This window comes from Pelobates fuscus, chromosome 1, assembly GCF_036172605.1.
Source record: "Pelobates fuscus isolate aPelFus1 chromosome 1, aPelFus1.pri, whole genome shotgun sequence".
NCBI classification, from domain to species: domain Eukaryota; kingdom Metazoa; phylum Chordata; class Amphibia; order Anura; family Pelobatidae; genus Pelobates; species Pelobates fuscus.
In genome coordinates this window covers 416,846,662-416,860,257 of record NC_086317.1, presented here as the reverse complement: position 1 = coordinate 416,860,257, position 13,596 = coordinate 416,846,662, and the positions used below count along the sequence as shown (strand labels likewise).

General features: G+C 41.2%; 1 protein-coding gene across 1 annotated transcript in view; it reads left to right on the top strand.

Annotated features, from left to right (window-relative positions):
- The window catches only part of LOC134570021 (sterol O-acyltransferase 2-like), a 63,085-nt gene that overhangs the window by 32,668 nt on the left and 16,821 nt on the right, over positions 1 to 13,596 (top strand). Inside the window, exons 8-10 of the mRNA XM_063428477.1 lie at positions 2,869 to 2,953; positions 3,292 to 3,337; positions 3,832 to 3,961. Of these exons, the coding sequence (XP_063284547.1) occupies positions 2,869 to 2,953; positions 3,292 to 3,337; positions 3,832 to 3,961 (261 nt within the window). The remainder of the gene's footprint in view (positions 1 to 2,868; positions 2,954 to 3,291; positions 3,338 to 3,831; positions 3,962 to 13,596) is intronic.

Genomic DNA, 13,596 nt, shown 5'->3' with positions numbered 1-13,596 from the left:
GAAAATATCCTAAGGAAACTGTGGAATGATGGAAACAAATTAACTAATTATATAAGTGGCAAAACTTCTCAAAAAATTATATATATATATATATATTTATGTATGTGTATATATATATATGTGTGTGTGTATATGTGTATATATATATATAGAGAGAGGGAGAGAGAGAGAGATTTTTATATAGAGAGATTTTATAGAATATATACCGTAAATACTCGAGTATAAGTCGATCTGAATATAAGTCGAGACCCTTAATTTTACCCCAAAAAACTGGGAAAACTTATTGACTCTAGTATAACACTAGGGTGGGAAATGCAGCAGCTACTGGTAAATTTCTAAATAAAATTAGATCCCCAAAAAATTATATTAATTGAATATTTATTTACAGTGTGTGTATATAATGAATGCAGTGTGTGTGTATGAGTGCAGTGTGTGTGTGTATGATTGCAGTGTGTGTGTATGAGTGCAGTGTGTGTGTATGAGTGCAGTGTGTGTGTATGAATGCAGTGTGTGTGTGTGTGTGAGTGCGGTGTGTGTATGAATGCATGCATGCAGTGTGTGTGTATGAATGCAGTGTGTGTGTATGAGTGCAGTGTGTGTGTATGAATGCAGTGTGTGTGTGTGTATGAGTGTAGTGTGTGTATGAGTGCAGTGTGTGGGTGTATGAATGCAGTGTGTGTGTGTGTGAATGCTGTGTGTAAATGTGTGTATGAGTGCAGTGTGTATGAGTGCAGTGTGTGTGTGTATGAATGCAGTGTGTGTATGAGTGCAGTGTGTGTGTGTGTGTGTGTGTGTGTGTATGAATGCAGTGTGTGTGAGTGCAGTGTGTGTGTATGAATGCAGTGTGTGTGTGAGTGCAGTGTGTGTGTGTGTGTGTGTATGTGTATGTGATGCAGAGCCTTGGTGGGGGGTAGGCATTTTTATTATTATTTTTTATATTATTATTATTTTAATATTTTTATATATTATTATTATTTTTGTTATTTTGTATTAAAATGTTTGTTATTTTTTTTCGTCCCCCCTCCTGGCTTAATACATGGCCAGGGAGGGGGGCTCTCATTCCCTGATGGTCCAGTGTATGGGCTGTGTAGGAGGAGGCTGGCAGGAAGCGTTTACTTACCTTTCCTGCAGCTCCTGTCAGCTCCCTTCTCCTCCGCGCCGATCCGTTCAGCTCCCCTGTCAGCTCTACTATAAATCTTGCGGCCGCGCGGAGCATTGCCACGGTAACCCGTGGCAACGCTCTGACCCTGTGGCTATCGCGAGATTTACAGTGGAGCTGACAGGGGAGCTGACCGGACTGGAAGAGAGAGAAGGGAGCTGACAGGAGCGACAGGAAAGGTAAGTAACAGCTCTCTTCCAGCCCCTTGTCTTTATTATGGCAGTGTAAGTTGCCATAATACAGACACTCACTCGAGTATAAGACGAGTGGGGGTTTTTCAGCAGAAAAAATGTGCTGAAAAACTCATCTTATACTCGATTACATATGGTGTATATATATATATATGTATATAATATCTCTTATCTCTATTGAAGATCGTGTGCATATTGTACATATTTTATAAATATACTCTGACCTACATATGAACCCATATTTTAGGGCTTCAGCCTTAAAGGAATACAGTAGAGTTAGGATTACATAACACTAAAGTTATGGTGCCCCCTATAATTTGTCCCCCCCCCCCCCCCCCCACCTCACCAACTGTACAAAAATCAAATCAAAATAAATGGAAAATAAATTACTCCCCTTTTCTCCAGCGCCAAGTCTCCATAGAGAGAAAGTACGCATGTGCACTTGACGGCATGGTATGTTATGGTACAAGAGTCGGGAAGTAAGATACCTGGCTCTCATACCCAGCTGGCTTTTAGGTGTGGCTCAAAGCCATGCTTAATATTAGGTTTTAGGAGTAGGATGGGGGGGGGATGGGGGAGAAGGGGGAGGCAGGACTACAGGCTCTTTAACAACGTGCATAAGATGCAGTTGTTAAAGTGCCTACAGTGTCCCTTTAAGCATAGATAATTGACCAAAACTGGATGGAATTATGAATAATCAGTCACACAATTTGTGCCCAAGAAGGATTTTCCAAAGTCCAACTTTAGATATGCAGATGATGCACTACAATATTTATTCTATTTGCAGTATGGGGAGTTTTATTGTGTTCAGCTTCTAGCTGACACACATACAGATAAACTGACATACATGCAGATACACACAATATAATACATACAGATACATACACGGACACACATACTGATCCACAGACACACAGAATGACACTTCTACAGATACAAACATTGACACACATACAGATACACAGACAGACACTGACACGCATGCGGATACACAGACACACATACAGACAGGTACACATATAGACACACATGCAGGTACAAAGACACACTTAATGACAAACATTCAGATACACAGAATAACACGCATACAGATACAAACAGTGACACACATACAGATACATAGGGGCACACACTGACAAACAGATACACATACAGACACGTGCAAAAAAACAGATATACATACAGATACATATACAGACAAACAGATAAACATACAGACACACATGCAGACACACATATAGACAAACAGATAAACATAAAGACACACATGCAGGCAAACAGATAAACATACAGACACATGCAGACACAGATACACATACAGACACACAGATACACATACAGCCAAACTTGAAATACTAGTGGGGATTTGGGATTGATGGTATAACATGGTTTGATGGTAAAGGTTATTCAGTGGAATAGAAAGTAATTATCATAGAGAATACCTGATTTTGCACATTTAAATACTGATCTAAAGTGATCTTTTTCCACTTCAAAAAGCCATCTTTCTTCATCTTGTAGGGAATCCGGATCAACTACCCAAACTTTCAAGTTATCTCTATTTTCTATTCTGCCCAACTCTAATATATAGAGACAGCTACCCCAGGTAACCGCTCCGGATGGCTAGGTAGCCATATTGTAAACTATTATAATGCTTTGTAACTCATAGGGTGATAATAATCATTAAATTTAGCCTAGATAATCTTGATCGAAAGAATAACTCAATTTTCTCTGAAATAGCAAATTATTTATTTTATTTTATTTTTTAAATATAACTTTTGAGTAAAATGTAAAACTTTTCCTTATTACAATGATTATATGGGATTCAATCACAATGATGGATCTCAACAGTCTGTTGTACTAACATTTACAATAAACCATCATGATATTATTAATTTCTTCTGTTTCACATGTAATTATTAATTTCTTCTTGTATCTATTTAGAACCCCGTATATCAGATGGAGTTACGTGGCTAGGAATTTTGCTCAGGTATGCTCCAGAAAACAGTTTCCCTCTACTACCACTTCAAAGATGAATTTTTACCCATGCTGAGACTCATTGTCTTACTAACTACTGAGCTTTGTCTGTGCAAGTTCTAAAGTAAAATGTTCGGATATGATAGTTGAATGGAGACTTTCATTTTTTTAATTACAGCATTTAATGTCAACACATAAACACTGTGCCTGCTTCCTATACACATGTGTATGCGTGTGTGTGTGTGTTTGTGGGTGTGCGTGTGTGTGTGTGTGTGCATGCACCCACAATGTTTTTGTCTTGACACTTTTTTTGTTGTTGTTTTCTTTTTTTTCTTTTCTTTTTTTGGACCAAATATTAGTGTCAATATTTCAGTTACCTTACCTACATTATCTATGTGAAAAATAATGGAAAATAATAATGGACAATTTTCCCACTTTCAGTAGGGTGTGCAATAATAACATATGATAGATGTAAATATGTCTAATATGTTTTTCTTTTACTTCCAGTTCTTGGGATGTCTGTTTTTTGGATATTTCACATTGGTCACATTGTGCATTCCTGTCTTCACTAATATGAGCAAGCAGCCATTCCACATGAGGACTTTGGTGCTATCTTTTTTCCATGCTACCTTACCTGGTAATGGGTTGCTCATAGTCAAATTAACAGTAGCTTGTAGACAAACACTTCAAATTTCTGCCTGACAGAAACATTTATTTTTGCTTTGGTTCCCCTATATCATAGCCGTTTTTTTGTTTGTTTGTTTTTACATACATTTGTAGTCATGTCCAGGTCATTTTTAAATACTTGATGCTTATTCAAGAAATCCATTGGATATGATCTGCTTCTTTGGAACATTACATCACTCTTGTTGCTCCCCCCACCCCCCAAAACAAATCTTAAGCCATTTGCTATGCATGGGACGTTATAGCCTTAATGCCCTAAAGGACAGGCCTACTTATCGTCCTGTCTATTAGGACTGTCATTGGGTAACAGCACCAGTAGGTGTTGCTGAACCTATGTAATGTGGATGTTATTTCCCACATACATGTACCTATAGGTTTATGGCATTGAACAGGGCACAGTGTCAGTGCCCCACCATCAGTGCCCCACCATCTTTAAACACCAGACTCTATTGATCACCAGTATTCCTTTCATCAAATGTTTTCCATTTACTTTGATACTTATTAGTTGATACTCACATCTCCCTATATAATTCCCCACTTTTGTGAACTTCATTTTACACACTACACATGCCCTCTGCTCATATTAGATCCCACCCAACTCCCTGCAAAACCAACAAATTTCCATTTGGAAAACAAACATAATTGATATTGATTAAGCATATTTTACAGAACAAATATTATTTTTAATATGGAGGTAGGGGATTTAGGGGCCAAAGTCATTCTTGGATATAATCATAAATTTGACCAGAAAACAACCAAGATGTTGGGTACCTCTGGATTAATGAAGAATCCTTCAGCACTCGGGAAACTAAAAACTCCCTATGGAGAAAACCTCCATGGCTTGAAAGATTGCCATTCTCCTTGGTTAAGAGGCAATACAGAGAGCTTATCAGAAGCATATAATCTCTCATACAGTGATTTTCTTTTATAAGGGATTTAAAATGGCATTCTTCCCAGGCACAGACACCCCATTGGACAAACCGTGCAAATGCTTGGTGGGTCAAGCTGGCCATAGGCCAGGACCATCAGGGGAGATCAGAGGATCGTTCTGTCTAGCCCATGCAGGCCTGTGCTACTTCAGTGTATGCCCAGAGTGGGAATATCAAATATCTCTCTAACCAGCCAGCACTGTTTTACGCCGGGAAGACAGAGCCCAGTGTGGGTGGAGTCCAATTGCAAGACTCCAGATAGCTAATTATAGTGTTGCCACAGGATACCAAAGCAATGCTTTGGAGGCTGCAGTTTGCACCCATTGGAGTGGCACACAAGGGAAATTTTCTCCTCTCTTTTGTCCAACATAAGTCACAGGAAGGAGGTGAGAATCTTTTTCAAAAGTTGTGATTAATTTTTTTTTTTTAACCCTTTAAGGACCGACCAGGCATCTTTTTACACTTTTGTGGCTGTAATTTTCCGCTCTCTCATTTACTGTTCCCATACAAATTATATATTGTTTTTTTTTTGTTTTGTTTTTTTTTAATTCTTTATTTTGGGTGTGCAGTGATTAGTACAGTTTACATTTTGGTTTCTTAACACAAGGTATATTGACAATGTTGGGGCGGACATAGTCCAGGTATGCTGCACATTTTTTTTTTTGAAATCGTGGAGAACAACACGGTATTTCACAAGGCGGAAATATATAAACAATAAGACAGGATAAAACATAACAGTATCATTATATTAAGAACCAGGACATTTCTATATTGTGCTTTCGCACAAATCGAGTGTGGCGTATGATAGTGAGTGGTAGCAAGTGTGATTACAGTAGTGGCGACTGGTAGTGGTAGTGGTTGTAGTCTTCATGGTTACAGTTTTGTTAGTACAGACGTTCACGTGGTGTCATGTCAGGGTGTCCACTATTCAGGTAGACTAGATAAGTTTATGTTTGTCGTGGTCAGGTGTGTATGTCTCCGGGTACGTGGCTTTTTATGGTACTGTGTGACCCTATTCTCTTTAATGATTTTGAGGGGTGGGCCCTATAGAGGTGTAAGTTAAGTCTGAGGGACAGATGAGGGGATAACCCTAAGTAAATTGGTACAAAGAAAAAGGAGAAAGGTACTGTCCCTGTATGGTATTAGAAAAAATCTCAGAATCTCATCTCACCTTCAAAAACCGTCCAGTCTACACAAACCAATATTACCATCACGACCAATGCACTGGTGAACTGCAGCACTACACACATCATCTATATCATCACATGCGTCTGCGGCACCCAGTACATAGGAAAGACTTTCCAGCAGTTTCGAAGAAGAATTCTCCAACACATCAAATCCATCAACAATACTGTGACCCCGACACCGGTGTCCAGACACATTAATAACTTCCACGAAGGCAAACCAGAAAACCTAAAATTCCAGGCAATTGAAAGACTCACACCAAACCAAAGGAAAGGAAATTTTAACAAAATCCTTCTACAAAAAGAATCCAAATGGATCTACCTTTTTAAGACATTGGCCCCTTCAGGATTGAATGAAGAATTCAATTACACAGCATTCATTCACTGATGAGCACAATATACCTTCTTTTATGCCATCCAATATTCAGCACCCCTTGGTGCTGTAACGTAACATCAAAAAACTTAACTGTTATTGCATATGCATTATTATATGCATTAAACCCCACCTCTTCTCACATGCATTCTAATATTTCTTAACATATGCCACATTACTAACCGCTGGCTGACATCCCTGGTAGGACATCTCCCTGACTATTATATTGTCCTAGGTACGTACACTAGGGATCTCATATTGTCCACGGTAGCATCCAGCTCGGCACTTATTAATTAGAGTACTCAACACACGCACTGAAAATAACACAATCAGTGGTCATCGCTGCCTCAGTGATGGATAACTGGGGCAGAAACAGATGACTGAACCTTAACACTACTAAAGTGAGGAATATATACAGACGGGGAGTGAGGAAAATAAAGGGTATATTTACATAAGACAAACAACTTGGGGCATCAGTCACCGAATAACGGTGAAGTGGATAAGTCCCTAAACCAGTAAGCAGGGTGTACTAAACCGAAAGGTCTAAGCCTGGAGGTAATAGAGTAGCTAATAATCAATTAGTCGTCTTATTGAAACCTCTAGGTCTAAATAAATGTAGTACACCTGGTACATGGACAGCTCCGATTCTCACGGAGGTAGCTAGTATGTACACAAAGTATCTAATGTTACTGGTTTAGTCAGTGGCACAGCAGAGCGTCAGGACGGTGATCAATATAATTAGTAATGATCACAATAGTGTCTGGATACGTCCTTGCGCAGGGGTGCTGTGTGTACAGTATACTGTGTATGGACCGGGAACAACACAGTAACTTAGACGTCAGTCAGCCTGTGTCAGTCATGCGTTTAAATGTCTTAGGTCCTATATATGGACCGGGAATCACACAATAACTAAACGTAAATTAGCCTGTGACAGTCATGCGTTTAAATGCTTTGGTCCGGTACACTGTGGACAGGATCCACTAATCGCCAACAAATGGCATTAATAACAAGGGTAGCACTGTTACTAGTCGTCAATTAACCGTGTAAGTAACGGTTTCAGTAACAAAGAGAGTAAACAGAAGTGTGTGCCCCTTATCAATAGATTAAAATTGTTGCGCAGTCTGTTTAAAGCCAGGTAGAGTCACCCTATTCAAGGTGAGGTGTCTCAGTAGCACCGTTAAGGAGACAGTAAGATAGTGCCCCTTTGTAGAGCACCCAGTGAGATAGTGAGAGAACCTTAAGCTGTGCCTTCAAGGGCACCTACGACTAAAGAGAAATCTCGAATAACTATCTGTTAGTGAAATAGCAAATGCCCTAATCTGTGCCTTCGAGGGCACCTGTCTATAGTGCTAACGGTGCTAGGCTAAATTAGAACAGAGTGGCAATAGGAGTCTTAGACGGCTGTAGTCTATCGATCCAACTTCAGTACGGTAAGAAGAAGGAACGTAAGCGTAGCTGAGGTGGCTAGGTATATAGTAGCACACCGAGTGTTATCAGATCACACCAAGTCGGATCAGTGTCATGAGCCCCGACGCGCGTTTCACCCAACACACAGGCTCATCAGGGGGAACTGACTCCCCGAACGGAGTGAGCTTAAAAAGCCACAACCAAACCCAAAATGGAAACTAAAACACCCAGATGTATTGCCACGTTCGATCAGGGCTGGAACACTATGTCACACATACTACAGACCAACTGGCCCATCTTACTTCATAACCCTTCCTTGAGGAACAGCTTACCTGACCATCCACCATTGACAGCCCGCCGACCCACCAACCTACAAGATCTCCTTGTCCACAGTCACCTGGCCGAGCTGGATGCTACCGTGGACAATATGAGATCCCTAGTGTACGTACCTAGGACAATATAATAGTCAGGGAGATGTCCTACCAGGGATGTCAGCCAGCGGTTAGTAATGTGGCATATGTTAAGAAATATTAGAATGCATGTGAGAAGAGGTGGGGTTTAATGCATAATAACAGTTAAGTTTTTTGATGTTACGTGACAGCACCAAGGGGTGCTGAATATTGGATGGCATAAAAGAAGGTATATTGTGCTCATCAGTGAATGAATGCTGTGTAATTGAATTCTTCATTCAATCCTGAAGGGGCCAATGTCTTAAAAAGGTAGATCCATTTGGATTCTTTTTGTAGAAGGATTTTGTTAAAATTTCCTTTCCTTTGGTTTGGTGTGAGTCTTTCAATTGCCTGGAATTTTAGGTTTTCTGGTTTGCCTTCGTGGAAGTTATTAATGTGTCTGGACACCGGTGTCGGGGTCACAGTATTGTTGATGGAGTTGACGTGTTGGAGAATTCTTCTTCGAAACTGCTGGAAAGTCTTTCCTATGTACTGGGTGCCGCAGACGCATGTGATGATATAGATGATGCGTGTAGTGCTGCAGTTCACCAGTGCATTGGTCGTGATGGTAATATTGGTTTGTGTAGACTGGACGGTTTTTGAAGGTGTGATGTACTGGCACGCCTTACAGTGGCCACATCTGTAGGTTCCCTTGGTCTTGGATAGCCAGTTATCAGGTGAGGAGGGTGAGGCCAGGTGACTGTGGACAAGGAGATCTTGTAGGTTGGTGGGTCGGCGGGCTGTCAATGGTGGATGGTCAGGTAAGCTGTTCCTCAAGGAAGGGTTATGAAGTAAGATGGGCCAGTTGGTCTGTAGTATGTGTGACATAGTGTTCCAGCCCTGATCGAACGTGGCAATACATCTGGGTGTTTTAGTTTCCATTTTGGGTTTGGTTGTGGTAAGACTCAGATGTCTGTTGATGCCGCTGGCCCTTTGGAATGCTTGCTTGAGAACCCGATTAGGGTACCCTAATTCTTTAAATCTTAATTTTAGAAGTTTGCATTCATTATAGAAGGTGGAATCTTCAGAACAATTTCTTCTGGCTCGTAGGTATTGGCCGAAAGGTATGGACGCTTTTAATCTGTAGGGGTGGTGGCTCTCCCAATGTAAGAGGCTATTGGTTGCAGTGGATTTCCGAAATAATTCGGTTTGGATGGTACCATCTTCTCTGAGTAGGATTTTTAGGTCAAGGAAGACGAGTTCCCGTTCATCGATTACATGGGTTAATTTGAGATTGATCTCATTATCGTTGAGGGTTTTTACAAATTCCTCAAAGATATCAATGGGGCCTGTCCAGAGGAGCAACACGTCGTCAATATATCTGTGCCAGCTTAGGATGAACCTGTGAAATCGGTCATATTTAGCTGATTTGACGACATGCTGCTCCCACCATCCCAGGAACAAGTTGGCGTATGTTGGCGCGCAAGTTGTCCCCATAGCGGTCCCAGATACCTGCAGATAATACTGCCCATTGAAAATAAAATAGTTATGGGTCAGTATGAATTGAAGGGCTGTGATAAAGAATTTCTTTTGGGAGTCGTTGTATGTAGTGTTCTCCAAAAAGAATTGGCATGCTCTAAGGCCAAAGTGATGTGGTATGTTGGTGTACAGGGCAACCACATCCAGGCTGGCTAGCATGGTATAAGGGGGGACTGTTTTGTCTTGTAAGAGTTGTAGTGTGGTCTTAGTGTCCCGAAGGTAGGAGGGTAACGTTAGTACGATTGGATGTAAAATTTTGTCCATGTATTGGCTCAGGCGTTCTGTTAAGCAGTTGTTCCCTGATACTATGGGTCTTCCCGGGGGTGGTCGTATTCCCTTATGTATTTTGGGTAAACAGTAGAAAGTTGCGATTGTAGGATAGTTATGGGGTAGTAAAAATTTGAATTCCTCTGGAGTTATGATCTGGAGTGTTTTAGCTTCAGTTAACAGGGTGTTGAGTTCATTGAGAAACACGGTGGTTGGATCAGAAGGAAGAGTTTTGTAGGATAGATAATCGTTTAAATGACTCATGCACATTTCTATGTAGTCTTGTCTGTTCAATAACACGATGTTTCCCCCCTTGTCGGCAGGTTTGATAACAATGTTGTCCAATGCTTGGAGTTCTTTTAGTGCTCTGCGTTCTAATGAGCTTAGATTGTTTGGAGTTGGGGGGTAATGAGAGGTCGTTTCAAATTGGTTTAAAGACATTTCCACAAATAGGTCTACATGTGGGGTGTCTTTGAAATTGGGGGTGAAGTAACTGGGTGGTTTGAAATCAGTGAGAGGTCTATTGAGATCCTGTTCATCCTGGAGACTAGTTAATATTTTAGATAATTCATAGTCCTTTAGGGAGAGGCCCAAATCGTTAGCAGCCTGTTGGTCTTTTTTAGCGTGCATGATGTTTAATGCAAGTTTCCTGCCAAATAAGTGTATGTCTTTAGACCAGTTGAATTTACTACAGGTAGGGGTGGGTACAAAGGAAAGGCCTTTGTTCAGGAGAGAAATGTGGTATGTTTGTAATGTAAAGTCTGACCAGTTGATGATTCTATTGGTCATGTCCTTTGTGTTCGATTCTGTATTTTGTATGCCCAGCGTTCCCTGTCCCGGAGTCTCCCCCGTTGTTGGCGGGGAGAGTCCTGCTCTAAAAAAGTAGCCGAGGATGTGGTGGAAGGTGTAAGGGGATTACTGGTTTCAAGAGGAATGTCGAGAAAAGACACAGATTTGTCTGTACCCCTAAGGATGCCTTTGTTTTGATGGGTTTGTACACTTGGGTCTCTTTTCCTGTCAGAGCTCTTATTATTGCGTCTCGGTCGACGAGGTTGGTCCTGGTCAGACCAGTCAGTCTCACCTGAGGATGACCCTCTGTAATTACTGGGTCTCCTATTGTACTTTCTTTTTTCCCTAAAGATCTCGCCACTGCTGAAATCTTTAAAATCCCTTTGGAATTTATTGTGTTTTTTTATCTTTAAATGTTGTCTGTAATTAGTGATGTTTTGTTGTAATTTGTTTTCCATGGGGACATACAGATTATCTGACTTAAAGTTTTTTATTGTTGTGATTTCGTTTTGTAGTTTCAGGTTAGTTTCGTCAAAGTTGGTAGTTTCTAATTTAATTAAATAGTCCATCAACCGGAAGGAACAGTCCAGGAGGATCGTGTTCCATTCCCCAATCTGTTCGTCGGTCCGGACTTTATCTGGCAGGAGAATATCGGGGCGTAATCCCCTCGGTACTAGTTTTTGTTGTGAGTACTGTTTTAAACTGGTTAGCTCCCAGAAGCTCCTGGTTTGTTCTTGATAAAGTTTTTGGATGGCAAAGAAAGAGATGTTGATATCGTTATTAGTAATGTCCTTGTCTGTGAGAGGGTTGGTAGAAAAGACATTGGTTATCTCATCCTGACCAAAATTGGGATCACCCAATTTTTCCAACAGGTCAGTCATGAGCTGTGAGCACGGTCTGGTTATGGGGAAATAGCCGGTAAGTACCGAGCCTAAGAGGATACTTAGGTGTTGGCTCGTATTTCCCAAATGTGGGCCAAAAATAGGTACTGAAACCTTGAGAATAAATGATTTTGAGGGGTGGGCCCTATAGAGGTGTAAGTTAAGTCTGAGGGACAGATGAGGGGATAACCCTAAGTAAATTGGTACAAAGAAAAAGGAGAAAGGTACTGTCCCTGTATGGTATTAGAAAAAATCTCAGAAATGGTAAAAGGAATGGGTCTTTTATTAATTAGAGTACTCAACACACGCACTGAAAATAACACAATCAGTGGTCATCGCTGCCTCAGTGATGGATAACTGGGGCAGAAACAGATGACTGAACCTTAACACTACTAAAGTGAGGAATATATACAGACGGGGAGTGAGGAAAATAAAGGGTATATTTACATAAGACAAACAACTTGGGGCATCAGTCACCGAATAACGGTGAAGTGGATAAGTCCCTAAACCAGTAAGCAGGGTGTACTAAACCGAAAGGTCTAAGCCTGGAGGTAATAGAGTAGCTAATAATCAATTAGTCGTCTTATTGAAACCTCTAGGTCTAAATAAATGTAGTACACCTGGTACATGGACAGCTCCGATTCTCACGGAGGTAGCTAGTATGTACACAAAGTATCTAATGTTACTGGTTTAGTCAGTGGCACAGCAGAGCGTCAGGACGGTGATCAATATAATTAGTAATGATCACAATAGTGTCTGGATACGTCCTTGCGCAGGGGTGCTGTGTGTACAGTATACTGTGTATGGACCGGGAACAACACAGTAACTTAGACGTCAGTCAGCCTGTGTCAGTCATGCGTTTAAATGTCTTAGGTCCTATATATGGACCGGGAATCACACAATAACTAAACGTAAATTAGCCTGTGACAGTCATGCGTTTAAATGCTTTGGTCCGGTACACTGTGGACAGGATCCACTAATCGCCAACAAATGGCATTAATAACAAGGGTAGCACTGTTACTAGTCGTCAATTAACCGTGTAAGTAACGGTTTCAGTAACAAAGAGAGTAAACAGAAGTGTGTGCCCCTTATCAATAGATTAAAATTGTTGCGCAGTCTGTTTAAAGCCAGGTAGAGTCACCCTATTCAAGGTGAGGTGTCTCAGTAGCACCGTTAAGGAGACAGTAAGATAGTGCCCCTTTGTAGAGCACCCAGTGAGATAGTGAGAGAACCTTAAGCTGTGCCTTCAAGGGCACCTACGACTAAAGAGAAATCTCGAATAACTATCTGTTAGTGAAATAGCAAATGCCCTAATCTGTGCCTTCGAGGGCACCTGTCTATAGTGCTAACGGTGCTAGGCTAAATTAGAACAGAGTGGCAATAGGAGTCTTAGACGGCTGTAGTCTATCGATCCAACTTCAGTACGGTAAGAAGAAGGAACGTAAGCGTAGCTGAGGTGGCTAGGTATATAGTAGCACACCGAGTGTTATCAGATCACACCAAGTCGGATCAGTGTCATGAGCCCCGACGCGCGTTTCACCCAACACACAGGCTCATCAGGGGGAACTGACTCCCCGAACGGAGTGAGCTTAAAAAGCCCACCCCAGGTCCTGATTGGACAGGCCGCCGGTATGACGTCATTGGTAGCTTTCAGAGAGTACGGTGGCTCTGGATGGTCAATATTGATACAGGGCGAAGGTAATGCCTAGGGAATAGTAATCCCGATATGGGTGCCGACATTTAAACGCATGACTGACACAGGCTGACTGACGTCTAAGTTACTGTGTTGTTCCCGGTCCATACACAGTATACTGTACACACAGCACCCCT